This window comes from Arvicanthis niloticus, chromosome 11, assembly GCF_011762505.2.
Source record: "Arvicanthis niloticus isolate mArvNil1 chromosome 11, mArvNil1.pat.X, whole genome shotgun sequence".
In the NCBI taxonomy this organism is placed as follows: domain Eukaryota; kingdom Metazoa; phylum Chordata; class Mammalia; order Rodentia; family Muridae; genus Arvicanthis; species Arvicanthis niloticus.
The window spans coordinates 34,575,621-34,598,577 of NC_047668.1; the positions used below are offsets into that span (position 1 = coordinate 34,575,621).

The 22,957-nt window shown below is 37.4% G+C and overlaps 1 protein-coding gene across 1 annotated transcript in view; it reads right to left on the reverse strand.

The window, feature by feature from the left end:
• The window catches only part of Cog5 (component of oligomeric golgi complex 5), a 288,970-nt gene that overhangs the window by 146,910 nt on the left and 119,103 nt on the right, over positions 1-22,957 (reverse strand). Inside the window, exon 7 of the mRNA XM_034514294.2 lies at positions 18,746-18,876. Within this exon, the coding sequence (XP_034370185.1) occupies positions 18,746-18,876 (131 nt within the window). The remainder of the gene's footprint in view (positions 1-18,745; positions 18,877-22,957) is intronic.

Below are 22,957 nucleotides of genomic sequence, written 5' to 3' on the forward strand. Positions count from 1 at the left end.
ATTAAAATGATTAAGCCATGAAATACTAATAATTGCTGGTAGGAAATGGTTCTTCTCTTGGGCCTTCAGGGAGACCACTGTCCTAACAACATGGTGATTTCAGTTACAGTCTTTAGTCAAAGAACATGTTCTTGTTTTTTAAGCCACCCAGTTTATAATACTTAAAACAACCAAAAGATGTCACTACACAGGGAAAGAGTAGCAGGAAAAATAAATATATGTGTTTGTATCTTGTGTCCACTGGTGGATAGACTGATCAATAAAATGATACTGTTTAGACACAGAAATGATAAAGATTCTAACATACTACAACACTGATAAACCTTGACGATACTCAGCCTTAAGAAGTAAGCCAGTTGCCAGGCAGTGGTGGCACACACCTTTAATCCCAGAGGCCAGCCTGGTCTACAGAGTGAGTTCTAGGACAGCCAGGGCTGCACAGAGAAACCCTGTCTCAAAAAACAAAAACAACAACAAAAAAAGCAAGCCAGTTATAAGGAAACAAGTAATATATGATTATATGAGAAACCCAGAACAATCAAATTCACAGACAAAGAAAGAAGAGGTGCCAGGACTTAAGGGATCGGAGGACTAGGAGGTCCTTTAATGGGCACAGGATTCCCAGTAACAGTACAATCACACCACATCCTCACCAACACATGTTACTTTCTTTTGTTCTGGCAGAGAAAAACCTCGGAAGTACAGGTAATACTCAGGATTAGTATCTTCATCACTTTAACTGCTAGTGATGTTTTCGGCATCTTTTTATAGGCATACTGCTCATTTGCATATCGTCTTTATTTAATTCTAAGACTTCTGTTCAATTAATTGGCTTGTTGGTGTGGCTGCTGTTGACGTGGAGAGCCTCTTTAGATATACACCTTTACCTGGTTAGGTACAGCTTGCAGACATTAGCTCTTTTCCTGTAGGCCCATTAGCTCACCTACTGCTGCTTGTGGTACTGGTTTAGGCCCATGTATCCATCTTTGCTTTGGCTGCCAGTACCTTGAGTGACATGTCCGACAAGTCACTGTTAGACGTACTGTTGCAAAGCTTTTCCAAGGTTTGCATTCAGGAGTTTTATAATTTCAGGTTTTACATTTAAGTAATTGATGTAACTTTGTTTAGTGGGCAAAACAGAAGTCCAGTTTCATTCCTATGCATGTAGAATGCATAAAAATGCATTTCTATGGGTGCCCTCAAAACACAGAGGTTTATAGTTAGAAAAATGCCATGTTAACCTAACATATTGAATAATAGTAGCTAAGATTTCAAAAATACTAAGAATATCCTCAATAATAAAATAACATTCATAGGGAAAAATAATCATGACAGATCAAGGCAGCAAATCCACAGGCATGTCTTATAAAATTTTAAGTTAAATATAAAAATAGACCTTACTTTAGATGCATAGAAACATGAGCTTCACATATTCATATTTAACTAACTATATATTGATAATACTTAAAAAGATGTGCATCTATACTTGAACATGGACAGATATTTTTCATGTTGTCATTCTCTAAACAATGTGAAGTACAATTATTTACATAGCATCAACAATCTAGACTTGTTAAAGCTAGATGAGAAAGTTAGATGTCAATAGCATTACATATAATAGAGCCAAGTGCTCTTCATTTCAATATTTTCCCTACTTCCTGTAACAATTAAAAATCATAATTTGAACTAATCTGCTTCTCTGAAGATATTTATTACAAACATCATTAGCTATGTTCCCAAACTCACTCACGCCTCCCTCCTCCCATCCTTCCCTTCTTCCTGGACAAATCCTCTAGAAGCAGCTGTACCCTTCAAATCCTCTGTGCCAGATACTGGCTTTTCCATCTTCCTGACAGCTGGAGTAACCATGGTCAATGGTCTGCTGAGGCAGTTTTGGAAAATATTTTTGTCACACTATCATCTTGACTGGCAGCTTAGCAATGTCCCACTTTGATACTCTCAACAGTCTAGTAGCCTAGAGGTGACAATTACCTAGCAATTAGAATGACAGACTAGAAAAAGGACAATATAGATAACAAAACAGGAGGAAAGCTATTGGACAGATGAAACACTATTAGCACCCAAAAGCCACGCAATGCCTTTTTAAGCCCTTACTAAGCTAGCTCATGTCATATACAGCTCCATCTGCTTCATCCAGGACAGGATTGAGACAGTAAAGGAGGAAAGTTTTAGGTAAAAATCAGTAGTAGATGTTCAAACAATTATCAAAAATTCTTACAAGAAATTATATATTCTCTAAATGAGAAAAATATTGAAAAAGTGACAAAGAATTGGTTTAGAGAAAGAAACACAACTGTTTTCAATAAAAATAAAACCAAGCACCTACGTACCCTTATAGGAAACTGGTGAGATTTGTACTTCACATAAAATGAAGACTGCAAGATAAAATTATATAACTTCTAGAGGAAATCACAAAGAAGATTAACTTTAAGATACAGAAAATTTTCTTTTTTTCATATACAAAAGAAAACATAGAGAATCTGGACTTCATCAAAACAGGTTTATGTTAAAGGGCACAGGTAAAACTACTACTAATAGGCAAGGAACAACCATAAGCTCACATCCATCACCCTATCACCACATACAACTAATAATCCACAGACTTAGGCACCCTCTCAGAGGCAGGGGGGAGGAGAAATGGGATGAGGAACTCTAAGAGAGGGAACCAGAACTGGGAAGGGGAAAGAGGGTAACGGCTGGAATGTAAATAAATAAAACAAAAACCAAACAAGAGAAACATAAAACAAGTATACACGGAATGAAGAGTATCAAATTTTAATCAAAGGGTAAGAAAAAAGTCTACATTAAATTTAATAAAATTACCAAGTTATTGAAAAATACACAAAGCAGAATGAAAATGCTATATCACTCAATGAACTGAAACACTATGGAAAGCAATAATGCCAGAAGAGCTGAGGGTTTCATTGTTTATTGAATAGTACAGAAAGCATCACATGGGAAAGGAATGAGGTACTTGACAGAAATCTTTAACAGAGTTTCACAAGGAATTAAGTTACTGACCCAATGGACCTAGAACATTACTGCATATCAACTAATATGCTCTCAACTTTTATGGTAGGTCTTGAGAAGTTGCTTTCAAACTCTGCATTTACTGTTCTCAGCAAATGATACACATACACTGTTCTGGGTCAGGTGCATGAAAGAGTATACTACTTAAGGTTGCAGCTATGCAATAGCTTAGGCTGTAACAGTGAGTACATGGGAAATCTAATGCAAGTAGATTTGTGGCAAGTTGCTACATAGCTCTCTCAAAGGCAGGTTAAACAAGCAGGCTGAGTACACTGAGCAGACTGGCAGTCTGAAGTCTAAAGTGACTTCAAGATGTATTATTAGCTCTGGCTGTGAGGTCCAACAAAAAGTTGCAGTCTCTTAGAATGTAAGAGATATTTTCATAATATTGCATGGCCACAATAAACAGTGATGAAAGAAAGTATATAGGATATGAACTAGAGGAATTCAGATATTCTGTATTTATGGATAAGAAGAATTTATGCTATTAAAATGATTATACTATCACTCTATCAAAATACCAACGAGTTTTCACGAGAGTAGAAAAGGCAACTCTTACACTCAGATGGACCTACAAACACCCAAAGTAATTCTAAACAGGTAGAGGTTAACTCTAGACTTCAAATACACTCTGACAATATAGTAACTAAAACAGCATAGCACTGTCACAAGAACACAGAGATTAACAGAGCAGCAAACAAGAAAAGTCTCTTGAATACATTGTGTGTCAAAACTGGTCAGGTGTGTGTGTGTGTGTGTGTGTGTGTGTGTGTGTGTGTGAGAGAGAGAGAGAGAGAGAGAGAGAGAGAGAGAGAGAGAGAGAGAGAGGACTAGATCCCTCCTTCTCATATAAAACCTGAAACTATCATTAGAAGAAAACACACGGAGACATTTTCAAAACATCAATTCAGGCAAAAACAAATTTGGGGGTTAGTGGGTAATCATGGGCCCTCAGAAGTACAGGTAGCAAAAGTTAAAGGACAACAGAATCACATCAAACAGTGAAGCCTCTGCACAGCAAAGGGAATGATAGAGTTAATAGACAACCAGGAGGCAGGGCGGGGAATATGTACAAGTTGATCATCTGACAACACATCAGCACCTAGACTATAGAAGCAACTCAAAAAGCCAAACACCAAAAATACTAAATAATCCACCTAAAAACATGCTAACCCCTAAGTAGCTAGTTCTTAAAGAAAGACATACACATGACCAAACATCTGGAAACATGCTCAGCCTCAGCATCCAATCATCCTATACTCGTGGGAAAAAAGCACTTCAAAACCATCATGCAACACCATCTCACCCATTATAATGGTGATCATCAAAAGTAAAAAGAAATGCTGGTGAAGGCGTGAAAGAAGGGACCATATGCAATGCTGGTGGGAGGATAACTGGGTGCAGTCACTAGGCACACAGGACAACACTAGAAACGGCTGGTGAGATGGTTCAGTGATCAAAGTCCCTGCTGCACAGGCATAAGGACCTGAGTTTAGTTCACAGCACGCACATAAAAGACAGGTGTGATGGGGCATCTATAATCCCAGCACTGGAGAATTAGAGACAGAAGGATCCCTGGAGCTTGTTGGCAAATCAGCCTTGTTAAATCTGTAAGCTCCATGTTCAGTAACAGATTATGTCTCAAAAAAATTTGGAGAATGGTCAAGGAAGACACCTGACATTGTTGACTTTTGGTCTCCATGTGCAAACACATGCATCTACTATATACATGTATTAGCACACAAATATACACATACATCCCAAAACTAAAATCAAAGTCTGGCTTAGTGGTATACCCATGTAATCTCAGGACTCAAGAGACTGGAACCTATCTAAGCTACAAAGTGACTACAAAGTAAGTTCTAGCCAGGACTTCATAGAAGGACTGTTCCGCAAAAGAAATCAAAACTGTATGCCAGAAAGACATGCAGCGTTAACAGTGCTTGCTACATTACACTGAAGACCTACTTCATGTCCAGGCCTCCAAGAAACAAGCTAAGCATGGCCATACGCATGTACAACCCAAGCCTATGATGGGTGAGGGCAGGCAGAATGCTGAAGCTTGGAGGCCAGCAGCACAGGGCCAAGGTCAGTGAGACCATGCTCTCAAAAATAAGGAGGAGAGAGAAACAAGGCAGGATACCCAGCAAATACAACTCTTTTAAAAATATCACTATAAAGAAAAAAAATCACTATAAAGGAAAAAAAAAGCTAAAATGAGAACGACTATATGATCTAATGATTGCACTCCCATGTATGCAATCAATGCAGATAAAAATCACTGTATATAAAAATGTGCAAATTTCATTTATTACTATTCACAATAACAACAATATTGAAAACAATTTAGATGTCAACCAGTAGACAAGTGAATAAAATGTGGCAGTATAACACAAATATTACTCAGCCTTAAAAAGAATAGAATGCCATGGGCAGCAATGTTTAAACAAGCAAACACAGAAGGCCAGATTCTACATGCACAGGCTCACTCATTTGTGTAAACTAAGAAATCAGCTCTCAGAATGTAATGGAATAGTGGTCACCAAAACTAGAAATAGAAGGAGAAAGACGGCTGCAAATAATTTTTAAAGGGACACATCACTACACATGTGTATTAGGTCCCATGTAACAGAGGAGAACATTTTTTTAAAGTTGCTTTATATTGTTACTGTTTCGTATATGTTACTATGTTTAACATTTCCAGCAATTGATTTTAAGACCTTAAAAAACTGGTTAACTTTGAGAATCCATTCAACACAAAGATCAGAATTTTCAGTCACAAAGTAAGCAGCAAGCCTGAGTGTGCTACACCCCCTGCAGTGGTTCTCTGATGGCCTGCAGTCCTACACAGCTGTTTTCAGAACCCACACTAGAGGACACTCTTACAGCAATCTGTTTGAAAACTGATAACCACCAGGACCCCAGACTTAACCAAGAAGGATAAAAGGCAAGTGTGAGGCTGTTGAGTTGTGGTCTCTAGGGCCAGGTACTAATTCCTGAAAGAACTAAGTACAGATGATGACCTCGTTCTGATGAACTCTAAAGATAAAAACATCATCTTCCTTCACTGGAGCCTCCACCAGCTCTGTGCTTGTTTACTGGGAAAGCTTGTAACTCACAAGTTAAAGCCATCTTGCTAATTAAATGTCATCATTTTCCTGTGGGGGCCGGGTATCTATGGTGATGCAGGAACTCATCCAGATGAAAATCTCCATCACCTATTTTTGAAAGCTAGTTTTAAAGCTTGAAGTCATGGAGCCTGCTGAAATACTATTTTCTCTCTGAGGGTCAACAGCAGAGAAGAAAGGACTAAAGATCTTTCCCCACGTCTGAGACAGAGACTCCTATGCAGTTTTTCCCTAATATTGAGATCTATTACACACACCACACAGAAAGTGTGCCAGTCCTTCAAAATTTTTGTCAAATATCAGTAATACCACTAAAAATCACTTGCATATAGAAATGATAAGTCTTTACTATAAGGCCTATTCATGTGAAACAAAAATGCTGACTTTGGAAGTTTAATTATATATGTTTATGGTTTTTTAATACTTAGACATAACAGTTTATACATATCTCTAAGATGTATGATTTTGAAAATAGAAATGGTACAGTAAAGATTTAGTAATGCTATCAAGCTATATAAACCTAAACATGGATACTGTACAATTGACTAAAGAAAAACAAAAAGATCAAATTGTTTATGTATGTACATTTACTAAAAAATAAAATATGTTTGAAAAGAAAGTATAACATGGCTCCAGACCTTATGAGGTCTGTAGACCTTAGCACAGCTGACTCCACGATGGAAGTGCCATTCAGGCTGTAAAACTAAGCACAAAGGTAAAATGAAAACAGATACCTAACCCATCAAAGCCCACAGTTCTGGAAATGAAGTATAAATGTAGTGACCTTGCTTTGTGGCTTCCATAGCTCTACTTCTAGCTACCTGTTCTTGTTAACTGAAGTGTGTTAACCCAGAACATGTGTAGTATTTTTTGTTTGTTTTACTGCTCATTCTAAGAAAGGTTCCGTGACACACACGGATTCCTAGCACCCACTGCAGTTGCAGGACAGCCAATAAAGCCCTTCTGTTGGCTTAAACACATGTCTGAGCAGTCATTCTGGTAATGCCACATAACAAGCCAAAGGACTATTGCCTTAGTCCCTTTCTATTGCTGAAAGGAGTGGGTGGGGAGAGAAGCTGGGCTGCTGATGAACAGACATTTATTTACAACAGTTCCTTCAGTTATGGAAGGAATGTCCTCCAAATTTCCCAACACTTGACCGTTTTTGCTTCTCTCAAGTTTTTTGACTTTGATTATTTCAGCTTCCTGGTACCTTCTAATCTTTCATGTACTTCTTGATTTCTGTTTTATTTTCTTCTTGACATTGCTTTTTGAGTTATTCCCTCTTGACAGTGTCTCTTCACTTCCTTGATGCTTGTAGTTTTGCTGGTGAGCTCAGACATTCTCTCTTACTGATTACTTTCAAATCTCTCTCTGAATCCCAGACCAATTTTAATCAGATAGTTCATATTGGTTAGTATTTGCTTATAAAGAACAGAATCTACTTGGCAAAATGTAGTAGTCAGATATTTATTAGAGGACTTTAGAGGGAGGGCTCGGGATAAAAGTTGTGTGGTTACTTTCGATGTTGTTTTGTTTGTTACAGAAGTGTGTTACAGAGAGCACTAGTCACCCAGGACACTGGAAGTCTGCAGCTGCTGTACTGTACAGAATTGACTGCTTCTCCTATTTAGTGTCAAGAACTTTCCTGCTGTTTAGGATCTTCAAAAAGTGTAATTAACAGCTGTACACACCCTTGACCTTTGAAATGATCCAAGCCAACAAAGTGTATGTTCTCTGTTCTGCCATTCAACAGTCGGCAAGATAGAACTGGGTATTAAAGTCAGTTAGCTCTAATGCAGGAAAATCCACAAACCTCCATGACCAAACATAGAAACAGAGCTATGGAATTCATCCTCTGCTTTCTGAATGCCCCACAGGTGCTTAATCAACAGAACCACAGTTGTGTCTGGAACTCTTACTACAAGGGAGTCCATAGCCAATGCATCCTAAAAGGAAGGTAGGGTAGACGCCTGGCAAGATCATTCATATGGTCATCTGCATTGTTCCAAGTGTACATTGCAATGATCCTGAAACTCAGAATATTAAAAACCAGTCATGGAGCGCTTGTTCCTTTTGCGGATCACTCTACTAGTTTGAATCTCAGAATCCATGTTAGATAATTATCAACCACCTGTAACTCTAGCTCCAGGGAATTAAACAACCTCTCCTGCCCCATGACCTAAATGAATGCATGTATGTGAATGCATACATACACCAGAGTCGTCACATGTATCTTTTCCTGCATTTCGTAGCTGTTACAGGTATGCCGTTCACATATGAAACTTGGCAATCAGCTCGTATCAGAAATAGTGTACAGCCAAACTGTAAGTGCTTGAGACATTATAGGTCATGCTATTTCCATCATAAATAATGCTTTCTGCTGTTGTATCAGGGGACTCAGCCTTGAGCAGTCTGCAGATAAATGAGCTTGGCAATGCTCCAGTAAAATGTATGTACAAAAGCACGCAGTGAACCACAATTCTCCCATCAATTAATCTAAATGATTGTCCTCTCAGTTTTTACTCTTCGCTTTCTTACCTGGATTACCACACTCGCTTTCTATCAACATCTAGACTCCCTTTAATATCCATGCTATCTTCACCATGCTCTCATCATCTCCATTCACCACCTAGAATTTTCCAATGGCCTTGCTTCTAAGAAATCCTGTATCCTAACTCCATAGGATTTTGTCATTTTTCCATATCTCTAGATTAAGCTTAGTATGATAGCCTTTGTTTCTCTGCACATACCAGATGTATTTGCCTATATTTAATTCTTAGTAGTCCTTTTTCTGTACGTTTGCTGTTCTAACTCTTCTGTTTCTTTTGTGTTGTATTTATTCTGTAATCTCTAGTGTTTCCCTTGACTTCACGAGGAAGACATTTCTTATTCTTCTGCCAGTGTTTAGGATCTCTGTTTCGGGGTTACAACTACACACTAAGCAAATTTAAAAAAAAAAAAAAAGAAAGAAAGAAAGAAAGAAAAGGAAAAGGGTGGTTGGAGAGACAACTCAATGAATCAGAGAACTGGCTGCATTCTAAAGGAGCCAAGGTTGATGGCTAGAACCTACATGGCAGCTCACAATCATCTGTAACTCTAGTTTCAGGGCATCTGACACCCTCTTCTGACATCCCAGGGCAATGAATGGTACACAGACATATATGCAAGCAAAATATGCAAAATTCATAAAATAAAATAAATCTTTAAAATTCTGAGCTTGAAATATAGCTTAGTGCTTAAAAGCATGTACATTACAACTTGGGGAGGTTCTGAGTTCAATTCCTGTCAACCATATCAAACAGCTCAACAACTGCAAGTAACTCCAGCCCTAGGTGTTCTGATGCCCATTTATGGCCTCTTTGAATATTTGCTCTCATGTGTGCATACTCCTACACAAGCTATTAGTCAGGATTCTCTAGAGTAGCAGAATATATAGAAAGAATCTCTCATCACTTCTCGGCCTTTTGGCTAAGATCAAGTATAGAAAGAATCTCTCTCTACAATAGAAAAAAGGATTTATTAGAATGACTTATAGGCTGTGGTCAAGCTAATCCAACAATGGCTGGTTGAGAACAGAAAGTCCAAAAATCCAGTAGTTGCTCACTCCTTGGGGTTGGCTGTCTCAGCTGGTCTTCCATATATGCTGGAATCCTGAGGAAGCAGGCTCTTGTGCCAGTGAAGGAATGGACTTTCTAAGGAGGCAAGAGGAAGCAGGCAAAGAGCAAAAGCTTCTTTATTCCATGTCTCTATATAGGCTTGCAGCAGAAGATGTGGCCCACATTAAAGGCTTAGCTTCCCATCTCAAGATTTGGCTGAAAGACACTTCTTCCTACCTCAAAGATCTGGATTACAAGTGGATCTCTTTCTACTGAAAATTAAGCAAAAATTCCCTGGCAGGTGTGCTGTCCATCTTTGCAATTTTAGTTAACTCCATATGTAGTCAAGTTAACAACCAAGAGTAGCATTCACACAGGCAAAATACATGCATTTAAAGTAATTTTAAAAATTAAAAAGAAAAACCTACTACTCTTTATTAAAATACATATATTTATGGTGAACTGACTTAATTGAGGTTCACTAAGAACTACGACTATATTTTTTCTGTCTTTCCTTTTTCTGAATTGCTCATTAAAATATTTGTTACATAAGGAATCTAATAAAATAGTAGATTGCAGTCTAAGTGTTTAAAGGACAGTTGTATAATACTTCTTAGACAAATAGTTAGGAAATTCCACATTAACCTTAAGTATAGGCTAACTTTTTATAGAGAACTTTTGTAATTACTTGTTTGGTTAGCCTACAAAGCTGCAGCTCTCCCTGATGGCTCTGTTTTTGTTCTCCCGCCTCACTTCTCTCTAGTTCCCTCCCGTTCTTGCCAATCTCCTTTCTTCCAGTGGGTTTCCTCTTCTGCATTGCCAGCATATTCCATGTCAGTACCCTCTGTTTCTTCTTAATTGATTTTAAAACAGGCAGACAAAGCAAGCAGCTAATTGGTGGTATTTTCATCCACATATGTCATTATGCTTTGTTTTTTTTATATCTCCCTCCCCTAGTGCATGTCTCTTCCCCTTTACAGAACCACCTTCATCTTGCCAAACTGTCTTCTGTCTTAGTCACTATTCTATTGCAGTGAAGAAACACCATCTCCAAAACAACTTATAGAAGACAGCATTTAATTTGGAGCTCAGAGATCCAAAGGCATGTAAGCTAGACTCTTACATGCCGGCATTGCTTTGGAGCTGAGAATTCAAATCTGATCCATGGGTATACAGCAGAGAAACCCTAGTATGGATGACTGAAGTCTCAAAGCCCTCAGTGACACACCTCCTCCAAGAAGGCCACACCTCCTAATCCTTCCCAAGCAGTTCCACCAGCTGGGGATCAAGTTTTCAAATCTATGAGCCTGCTGGGGCCATTCTCATCCAGACTGCCACATCCTCCCTTCTGCTTTCAGTCACATGTACTCCATACCATCTTTTTCTCTCCCTTCCACACCCTAAGTTCTCTTCCTTCAGCCCCTCATATTAGTTCCCTTGTAGTTTCATAACCTATAGTCACTTCCTGCATCCTAGTTTTGCATTTGAGAGAAAACAAGGTATTTATTCTTCAGATTCTGGCTTAGTTTAACATAATGATCTCTGTACACTTCCACTCATTTTCTGCAGATACCAATATTTTATTTTTCTTCAAAGGTCAAATTTGTATAAAAATGCCAAATTTTCTTTCCATTTCTATATTGATGGAGATCTAAACTGCTTCAGTTCCTTAGCTGTTGTGAATGGTGAGCGATAAACATGAATGTACATGTTTAATTACAGTCATTATGAGATATAACAAAAAGTGTTATAGCTGGGGCATGTGGTAGTTTAGTTTAATTAATTAATTTTTTTTTTTTTTTTTTTTTTTTTTTTTTTTTTTTTTTTTTTTTTTTTGAGGAACGGCCACAATTTCTATAGTGGCTAAATAAAATTGTATTCCTACCATCAGTGTATATAAGCTTCCCCTACAAATTTGCCAGTATGTATTTTCATCTGTTGCCTTATGATAGTTGTTCTGACAGGGGCAAGATGGAATTCCAATATAGCTTAATGGCAGGCCCCTGATGGCAGAGGACGTTGGACACATTTTCTAATACCTGTCGCTATTTGTATTTCTTCTTAAGTACTCTTTATTCTGTTTGTTGATGGGATAAGGTTTAATTATTCAATTTTATCTAAGCCCATTTGTTTTTTCTGTTGAGATCTTAAGATATTTTTCAGATAGTCCTGGCTTATGCTTATCTCTTGACATGCCTTCCATTGGTGACTTCACAGTTTTAAGATCAAATACTGGGACACCTGTAATATTACTGTCTGCTTAGGGTTCTTTTTTTCTAGTTCTGTAAAGAATAAAATTAAAATCTTGATGGGGACTGTATTAGATCTATGGTTCCTTGTGACAATATAGCCATTTTTACAGTATGAATTCTGCTAATCCACCAGCTTGAGAAGTCTTTCTATCCTCTGATATCTTCTTCTTTATTTATTTATTCATTCACTCATTCATTTATTCATTTTAGTGTTTTAAGATTTTCATCGTAGAGGTCTTTTATTTCCTTGGTTAGATTCATTCACAGATGTTTTATTTTTTTGACATTTTTGACACTTGACTGGGAACATTTTCTAAATTCTTCTTAGCAAGTTTACCATTGGCCTATAGAAAGGCTTTTGCTGTTTTTATGTTAATTTGGTATCCCACTCCTTTGCTGAAATTATGTATCAAGTCTAAGAATGTCTTCATGGCATCTTAAGAGTCTTTTAAGTATGGAACCATGTCATCTGAGAATAGGAATGCTTTTACTCCTTTTTTTCCTATTTGTACCCTTTAGTTCTTTTCTCTTATTGCCTTAGCCAAGACCTTGAGCATAGTACTGAATAACAGTGGAAAGTGTGGCATTCTTGTTCCTGATTATAGTTTTTCCCCATTTAGCATATAATACAGATTTATAATGTGTATTCCTTTTTATGTTTGGGTATGTTCTTCTGGTTCCTAGTTTCTTCGGGAATTTTATGAAGAATGTTGACATTTAGGAAAAGTCTCTGTGTCTGTTGAAATGATTGTGTAATTTTGGGTTTAAGTCTATATGATGTATTTATTGATTTTTTTACCTGTGTTGAAATAGCTTCATATCCTTGGTATGAAAGCAATTTGATAATGGTTTATGGTATTCTTAATTTGGTCCTGAATTTGATCTGTAAATATTTTGTTGAGAAAATCTACACCTCAGTTCACCAGGGAGACTGGCCAAGTTTGTGTTTCTACCTGGTTTTGGATAGGACTATCAAACTTCATTGTTAATCTGGGAGACTTGCTTCTGGCTATCAAGGGCTTGCTTATGTGCTGCTTTCTGCTTGAGCTAAGCTTCTGGCACCTTTACTTTTTAGTTTGCTTGGGATTCTGCCCCCATGCTCTCCACAGTTGCTTCCTGGTGCTGTAATTTACTCTGGGATTGTGAGAAATTTAATTCAGTTTCCTAGAATTGTGGATGTTCCCTTTCCTCGGTCCTTCCTGTAGTTCAGTTTTAAACAGTACTTTCCTTCTCAAGATGGTGCAACTGCCTTCCCAGTCCTGCAGTAAAGAACCTCCTAAGTGTTGACCGAACTGCCAGAGGAATCACTGTCTCACTAAAGCTACGGCTGGGCTTGTTGAGCTTGTGTGAGCTTGGGCTTGTGCTGTGGGAATGCCTGCAGTCTGTCTCCAGGGCTAGCTGGCTTACCTTCTGCATGAGACTTCTGCTGCCTCTTCCCAGTGCCTGGCGGCTACACAGCTGTAGTTATATCTAGTTCCTGTCTTCCTTCTGCTGCATCACCTGTCTCTTTCTTTGGACTTTTGACTTAATGTGACCTTTGTGATTTTATGAAGCTCTTTCCATTTTTCTGTAAGCAGAATCCACTCTTTCTATACTGGCTCTTCTGGACTGGCTGTACAGAGGCAACTGCTAGTTCTTTGTTACTCTCAAGTCTATCACTCTCTCCTGTTCTTCCCTCACAGTCCCATTTATACTTTTATTTCCTGCATTTATATATGTGTAGTGGAAACAGAATATCTTCACAGTGAGAAATAACTTTTCACATGGAGAGATTAATAAGGAAAAAGCTCTTTATGATAGTGAGATTGGGGGTACATGTGGCTGGTGGTGGCTGATACCCAAAGAAAAGACGGCCTTAGATAGGTGATGTCACTAACTTAGATACACTTTAGCTTTATGCATTCCACATATGCTGTCATCCTTAAATCTTTTAGGTTCTAGCCCCAGGTTAGTTTGAACAATTTAAACAGAGACAAGATACTTTTTAAGTCTGGCCACTTGGAGAGATGAAAAAATTTCACAGCAAAGATAGAACCAGAATGTTTTCTAAGTACACCAGTTTAATTCTTTTCAAAAATTGTTATCTAGGATATTCTTGCTCGTTTGGTAGAATTATGTTTTTCTCAGGAAGAGAACTGGGAGGCTTTATGGCAGTCCAAGTCTTCACACTGGCTGTGATTCTGCAGTGATCACTTGAGCTATCAGAGCCATGTTCTTTGGGGATGAAACTAACAGCTAGTGGATCCTAGTGAACAGACATTTACATCCTAGCAGCCTTAACTTCACTTATCTCTAACAGGCCTGGCTAGCAGACTGCTTATTTTTTTGGGTGTCCTTGGGTGAGGAGAAATATTCCCTTAGCTAAATTCTACTTTGTATGATTTAGTGTCTCCTAAGAAAACCTATTTGTGGGGCTAGAGAGATGGGTCAGTGGTTAAGAATACTGGCTCCTCTTCTGGAGGACCTGAGTTTGTTTCTCAGCATCCACATGGTGGCTCACAGCCATGTGTTAATCCAGTAATAGGGGATGTGATGCCTTCTTCTGGCTTCTCTTGGTACCAGGCACACATGGTGCACAGGCATATATGCAGACTATGCACCCATACACTTAAAATAAACAAGAAAATCTATTAACATCAATTCTATTACTTTGAGTTTCTTCTACATCATATGGACATATCTATACAAACAAATAAATGAATGTATATACATCTCTAATTTTAAATCTAGAGTCTGCATATGAGAGAAAACCGGATATTTGTTTCTCTGAATCTGACTTATTTCACTAAATATATGGTCTCTGATTCCATTCATTTTTCTGCAAATGTCATTATTTGTTCATCGATGAATACAACTTCATTGTGTATATGCAGGGCATTGAGCATGATTTGTTTTTGTCTCTTCTGAGTAGTGCTGTGAAGCTATGCATGTGATGGTTGTATCATATTTCAACATGTACAGACAGCCCATGATTGTTTGCTACACAGGACAGTGTATCACCTATTTTATTGCATTAGGCATAATGAGTTAAATGAAGATAATGAGAATACTGAAGGCTTTGTGTGTGCTGTCAAGCCCTACTTTACTTAATATTACAGGCATGGGCACCCCTGAACTTTTGTTGGGACCTGGCAGAGAAGGAAGCAGTACCTTGTGGATACTGAATTATGACTATATGTCTCTGTATAGCTTTAGTTTTTGTAATTCTTAATCTTTTACTATAGAAGAATTGAGAGGTAAACCAAATAATTCTAGCATAGTAATTAATGTCAAGGTTTTTAAAATTGAAGTACTATTTTTAAATAAGGATAGGCGATTTTAATATTTTTTAAAGAAATTTTTACTTAAGAAATTCTGGGCTTAAATATTATTTTAAGCTTTTCTTCTAGGTTAATAAATTGCTCAATTATATATATATATACATTTTAATAGATACAAATTTTTATTTTGCTTCAGGTTTTAAATTCATATAAAATTAAAGGGGAACTAGCAACATTAAAAACTGCTAGTCCTTAAACATTAATAGTTTTATGTTCATATTGCATAAAGTTAATCAAAGGAGATTAAACAAGATAGTTCTTGTTTGCAGTGAAAGCCTGTGTTCAATCAATGAAATTTAGTTAAAAAGTTAGTTCTTGTTTGTAGTGAAAGCCTGTGTTCAATCAATGAAATTTAGTTAAAAAGTTGAAAACGATAGTGCACAGAGCAGATAAAGATTGTGTGGGGAGCATATGGATTCTTCGGCTTGATCCTCAGAGCTTGTGTGAGTCCATGTGGAATTATATGGAATTATCTGCACGAATCTCAGAAACAGAGAAGTTAGGGAACTTTGATTTTGTTGTAATTCAGTATGGTTCAGAGTCTGGGTTCTGCTCAATGAATGACAGTATTGTCTCTTTGCAGGACTATATGGATCATGTTTATTAACATTAGCTATTAATATCAAATTTATCTGTCCTATTTAGATGTATTAGGTATCATTCTGACTATAATTTGGTTGCTGTCTCTGTATTGGGCTGTGATAAGAAAACTATAAACTGGATGACTTGCAAGCAACAGAATTTCAGGAGATTGAGAAATGGAAAATGGCAATGCCAGCAGCTGTGTGTTTGCTGAGGTCTAACTTCCTGCTCTGCAGATGGCATCCTCTCTTTGTGTATTTATATGGTGGGAAGAGCAAACATGCACCTAAGGACCCATGTGTCCTGTAATGAGTGTTCCATCTTTGTCACCTCTCAGACGGCCCTATTCTGTCACCTTAAAGATTAGTATTTCAACATGAATTTGGACAGGCACACAACACTGAGACCAATTCAACTTCCTAGATAATTTTTCTAAAGAAATAGTGCCCTGCTGTGCTCATGCTGACAATGGGGTTCAGTTTACAGAATTTGCTATAAACTGATACTGTGTCTATGGAATCAGTATTTCTGCATTTAGTTGCATGTCTCTTCCCTCCTCCTTAGACCTGGCTCTCTGGGTTAATTTCACATCTGCTTTCAGTCTTGGCAAAGCTGATGGAATTAAGTCCTTGATCAGTAATGTCATCAAGGTCATTGTTGGGAGGCAGTGGATCTCAGTGAAGCTACCTCCTCCTGTTCTTGGAGAGAAACTTCTCTAGAGTTGGTACTCACTGGCTAACCCAGTTTCCCAAGTTCTGCATTACTACTCCAGATTCTTCCATTCTCACTAACCTTCCCTCTGTCACAGGCACTGTTCGATTTCGGTGAGGAAACAGCATGGCCACAGGAACTCTTATCAAAGAAAACATTTACTTGAAGGCTTGCTTACAGTTTCGGGGGTTAACCCATTTTCATCTTAGGTTATAGAAAAAAATACAATAGAGACAAGGCAGGAACCATGCAGCTACATGAGAGGTCAGAACGGGCATCAGCATCAACAGTCTATTCTTTCTAAAAGTCTGATTGTAAGGAGATAAGGACATAGCTCCATAGTGAACCGCAGCAAACCTGAAACCTTGGTGCTTGTCTGAAATCACAGCAGACGGGAGGCTGAGACAGGCGCTTACAAGTTCTAGGCCAGTCTTGGATGCTGTCTTGAATAAAATTAAACAAACAAAACAACTACTGACATTCATATAAAAGTAGATGTTTTATTTTTGGCTCTAGTTTTAGTCTTTTGAGATAGCATCTTATTGTATAATTTTGGCTATCTAAAAACATGTAGCTCAGGCAAAACTCAAACTCAAGATCCTCCTGCCTCACCCTTCTAAGTACTGGATTATAGGCTTAGCAGTTATAAAAAGTTCCAATAGCAGATTAGCTTTTCCTCTTACTTGGGAAAAACTTTAGTATCTTTCCTCTTGGAAAGGGAAAGCCTAAAGATGCACATGTACAGAAGAGCACAGCCCCAAATAATACAGCTACAACACAACCCCTATACCTGAGACTCAGCGAAATCACAGAACAGGAGGCAGAATGATTCTAAGAGCCAGACAACCAGGAAACTTGCTACTAGACGGCATCTTAGAGACACAACAGAGAACCTGCATCCAGAGACTCTCAACAATAATGCTGCCTAAACAAGACCTGCATTGTGACAATGCCATTTGTCATAACATTGTGGAAATGGGAAATTAAATATGTCCCTAGCCCTAGATACAAAGCTACAGATAACCACTGGCTGTTGAGAAGGGAGAATCAAATTTTCTCCAGGAATGAGCTCCCAAACAGGTTATCCAATTCCAAATAGCAAGCACTAAATTCATGTCCATAGGAGCAACACTAAATGGATTCAATAGATTTGAATGCACACACGTGTAAGCATGTGTACAAAACCACACTGCATACAGCAATAATAATTAAGAGGTCATGAACTTGAGAAGGAGTCAACAACTGAGTTAGGAGGCAAAGGCGGATGATACAAATATAGAACTCCTGTTGAAATTCTAGAACTTAAAAAAAATGTAAATTATCAGAAACTGGCCTGCTACAGACTGGACCCAAGCATTGAGGTCACAATGCACATCACCCACACTGTCACACAAGAGCAGACCTATCAACAGCCATCCTAAGGCCCCACCCGGCCACTCAACACTCAACTATTGGGTACTGAGGGAATCTGGGATAGAAGAAGTCACTGTCTTTTCTTGTGAACCCACTACTAAGTGCACAACCTTCAAATAGATAGCTTCAAACATATGGCCACACACACCACCCTGATTAATCTGTTATTCCCAAAGCAAAACCAAGACATGAATGTGAGAAAAAGATTAATGAAAAGGAGCTGGAGATGAGTGATCAGTATGTATTGTATATATGTATGAGTTGTCAAAGAACAAACTTAATATAAACTACTTGGATTAAAAAAACACTAGTTAATGATCTTTAACAAATTCATCAAACGGTTTCATCTATATAAAATGTAAAAACAGTACAACTAATCTTACTATACTGTTGAAATACACCTCAGAGAACACTGGAATGCTCCACAGGGCGCTGTTGGGTGTGTGTGTGTGTGTGTGTGTGTGTGTGTGTGTGTGTGTGTGTGTATCACATAAAAATGTATTGTACTTATACAGTAAAAACCTTGGGTGTGTTGCAGAATTAAATACATAAAGATATGTTGTTTCCTTGTACTTGAACATGCTCTACTCTGCAACATGGATCCTTCATGATAAAATTCACCTACATATCACCTTGAATCCAAAATTGAATATGCATTTATATCCCAGCAGACTCCTCACACTCATTACCTGGGTCTCCACTCCTTGCTCCAGCAGACGCTTAGCTTGATTTTCCACTTCAAGTCGAGCTCTTGCAATAAAGAGTAGATCATTTTCTATTACTTCTATTCCAGAAAGATCTATTCCTTGAGAGAGATAATCTATTAAAAAAAATAAAATTTAATAGTCAGGAGCAAGTAAGAACTAAAGAATCAAAACAACACATATAACTTCTTCAAAAACACTATGGATTTGCTAAACTCAATTTATCCTCTCCCCCTTCTCTCATTGGTTTTTTGAGATGGAGTTTCTCTGTGTAGCCCTGGATATCCTGGATCTCCATCTGTAGACCAGGCTGGCCTGGTACTCACAGAGATTTACCTGCCTCTGCCTCTTAAACACTTCCACTACCATCACCAGGATCCTTTTTAACACTTATATTCTAAAACATGACAATTTCCAAATATCTTCAATTTAATCCTTCCTCTGCCTCCCAAATGCTAGGACTGCATGTCTGTGCAACAGCCCCAGATTCTATTTTAATTTAAGTAAATATCCTGATAGTCACAAAAAATTCTCAAGCTCCACCTACAGTTTCAAAAATTGTTCTATATAGCAAAACATTTCAAACAAATAATTCACAAATGACCTTAGCATTTACCATTTACGTGATTATAAAGACCTGAACATTATGTTACCAAATGAAAAAAAAAAAAGTAGAATAACTATTACACACAAACTTTCACAATAAGAATTATTGTTAACAATAAAAGATTACAAAATTGTGAGCCCAGTCAATAAAGTGCTTACTGTCACATCCTCTGTCCTCACATACAAAGCTGAGTATGGTGGCACATACTTGTAATTCTAGTGCTGCAGAGGCAAGACAGGAACATCCCCAGAGATCCCTGGCTAGAAAAGTCTAGCCTAAAGCACAAGCTACATGGCCTCAGTGAGAGATCATGTCTCAAAAGCCAGGGAGGATGGCTAATAATAAATGACTCAAGGTTAGTCTTTACAGGGACACTCTAATATATGTGTGTACCTTACACAGGAATGCATACACAGACATGAAAAGACTTTGTAGCATGAACATAGTTCAAGACTGTCAACTCCATACTCAGGAGGCTGTGGCAAAGATATTGGAATTTCCAGGACAGTTTAGGCTACAGAGCAAGAGCCTGTTCAAAAGAGCAAAGAACAAGCAAATAGCAGGAGGAAAAGGAAGAAGAGAAGGAAAAGGAAAAGGAAAAGGAAAAGGAAAAGGAAAAGGAAAAGGAAAAGGAACACGTAGGAAGGAGGTGGGGATGGTAGTGATGGTTATATAGTTGTCTCTATGTGTTCAGAGTTTGGATAATTTTTAAAATTGTGTGATTTCTTTTATTTTGCTAACTATTGAATATTTCTAAAATAATTAAAATGCTTAAGGTTGAGGTTTAATTAACCTCAACCTTCTTCCCCACTCCTTTTCCCCCCATTTTATCTAGGCTAGCCTGGAGCTCTATTTAAACCAGACTGGCTTTGAACTCAGAGATCCACCTGTCTCTGGGAAGCAAGGGCTGAGATTAAATAAAGGTGTGTGCCACTACACCCAGTCCCTCAAGGCATTAGTTCTAAAACATTACATTTAATTAGATAGATGGCTTCAACTTGCCAGTTAATAGAATATCAAGTACATTTTCACTTAATTAAAATTTTGTATTCAATCTTATTAAAACATATCTTAGCGTTAAGTTTAACTACAGCATACTTCACTTAGGTTGTAACACATCTACCAGGTCAAACTATATTAAAGCATCCAATACAGTACAGTGTGATGACTGAACACTATATAATTAATTCCACACCAGAACATATATAGTGTAGTTATAATCTATGATTGCCCACTATACTTCACCTCAGTGTGTTCTTTTTCTTCTCTGTTTTCCCCACCCCCACCCCAAGACAGTGTTTCTCTGTGTAACAGCCCTGGCTATCCTGGAACTTTGTAGACCAGACTGGCTTCAAACTCACAAAGACCTGCCTGCCTCTGCATGCTGAGTGCTGGGACTAAAATCATGTGCTGCCAAGCTTGACCACAGTGTGTTCTTCTTGGACATGTATATCCAAAAGGGCATAATAAGGCTTGCCACAATAAATGACTACTGAAAATACCTTCAAGTCATTTGAACTTAAGTTTGCCTGAAACTTACTAGGTAATTACAGACAAATGATACATTCATTGAGCTTGAGGGAGTTTTGGATGCAAACTGGCAACAATACATAATTCATGCCCTAAATGCTCTGTAGACTACCATCAGAATCAAAACATAGTAGTGAATGTCAAACTATGTAACATACCATTCTGTTCAGCAGTTAGTATAAACTGTAAAATTCAGGGAATAAAGACAAGCTCTCTCGTTTGTTTAATTGATAGGCGCGTGCTGAACACACACCCCAGTCTTTCACATACTTGATAGGCGGGTGCTGAACACAAACCCCACGCTTTCACATACGTTCCTAAGCATCTACCACTAAGCTACATCCCCAGGCCTAGAAGTTTTCACTTAAAATCTAATTTTCTGAGAATTCTTTCTGAAGAAGATCTTTAGATTCAAAAGACAGATATTACTTCTCCAATTTGTTATCTAAAAATATAAGCATAAAAATCTTGCTATGGAACTGAATTTAGCCAAATTAGAATAATGATAGTAGTGAATGCTAATATTCTAAATTTAGTAAGAAAGTAAACAACTCGACACGTAGGAAATGTCAGATTTTATAATTGTAGGCTGAGAGTGCAATGAAACCAGAGAACTGGACCACTCCATGAGTGTAAAAAACTCATGTTTGGGGGCCAAACAACCAAGGCTATCTGTGGGATGAGGGTTACAATAGTAGAAAAGGGAATAGTAGAAAAGACTCCCTCACTTGAGGGTGGGGCCTTTGAGCTGACACAGCACTCTCACATGGGAGCTATTTGTGGGTATAACAGAAACAGGCGGTCCTGCTAACAGTCTCAACACTAGACATTATCACTAAATGAGACAGAATTTACACTACTATGTGTTGAATCTCCTCCAGCACCATAATGCACAAGATTAAGTTGATCTACTTGGGTTTAATGTATTTTTACAATCTTCTTAGAAGTGAAAATTGATGAAACTAGTGCTATTAGTGAGAATCTACTTTTATTTAGATTGTGAAAACTAATAAATTACAAAAAAAAAAGTCCAATCAAAGCCCAGACACACACATTAAGAGAACAGATAGTAATAAGGGACATAAAAGCTTTATTTCGAATAATATACAATTTGCAAAAAAAAAATTGAGATACTAAGAAATGAGTTCTGTCTTCTTCCATCGTCGTCAGGTTTCTGTATTATTGCTGTCTGTGTTATTTCACTGGTTCCCTAATTTCTTTGTATTCTTTAGCTTTTGATGTAAATCAGAATTCAAGAAAAAATATAAAGATAAGGTAAGCAGAATAAAAAAAATCTACACTTTCAATCAGTGATTTTGCAGCTATTGATAATAATAATACTAAAAAGAAAACAGTGGATACATTTAGGCATAAGGTATTTATTACAATGTTAATTATAAAATTGACAGATGTATGTATGTCTATATGCATCATGTTCAAGTAAAATGTGTAAGCATATTCACAAGTACATATGTGAACATTTTAAAGTAACAGCAATTTGGAATTATCATAATAATGTTCCAAACAAGTATCTCTATGACCAAATTATTGCATATGGATGTATGTATTCAACATGTGCTTGTGTATTCATGAGTGTGTGTGTGTGTGTGTGTACGTATGTATTAGTGAACATGTACAGGGATGCTCGTGTAGCATTACTGAGTACAGAACTGAAAGCCTACATCATAAACAGATCAAATTTAAAAAGGCATTATATAGTCATTTAAAATAGTACTATAGATGAAACATTTGCTTAAAACTGAAATATACCTTATAAGGCCTTAAATAAAGATTTCAAAGAATAAACACATCAAGGATTGGTTGAGAGTCTGAACGGGTTAACAATGTATTATTTGACACGTGAGCATCTCAAAAGAAGCAGATGGGTAACATAATGTGTCTCTAGTAATACACCCATAAATTTGGTAGGCAGTTTTAAATGTTATACATTTAAAAACATAAAAAAGTGGCATTTTTAGTACTTTTCCTTTAAGTATCATACCTTTATTATATAAGTACTCTCAAATTATTAGAACTGAATTTTAAATGTTCAAAACCCA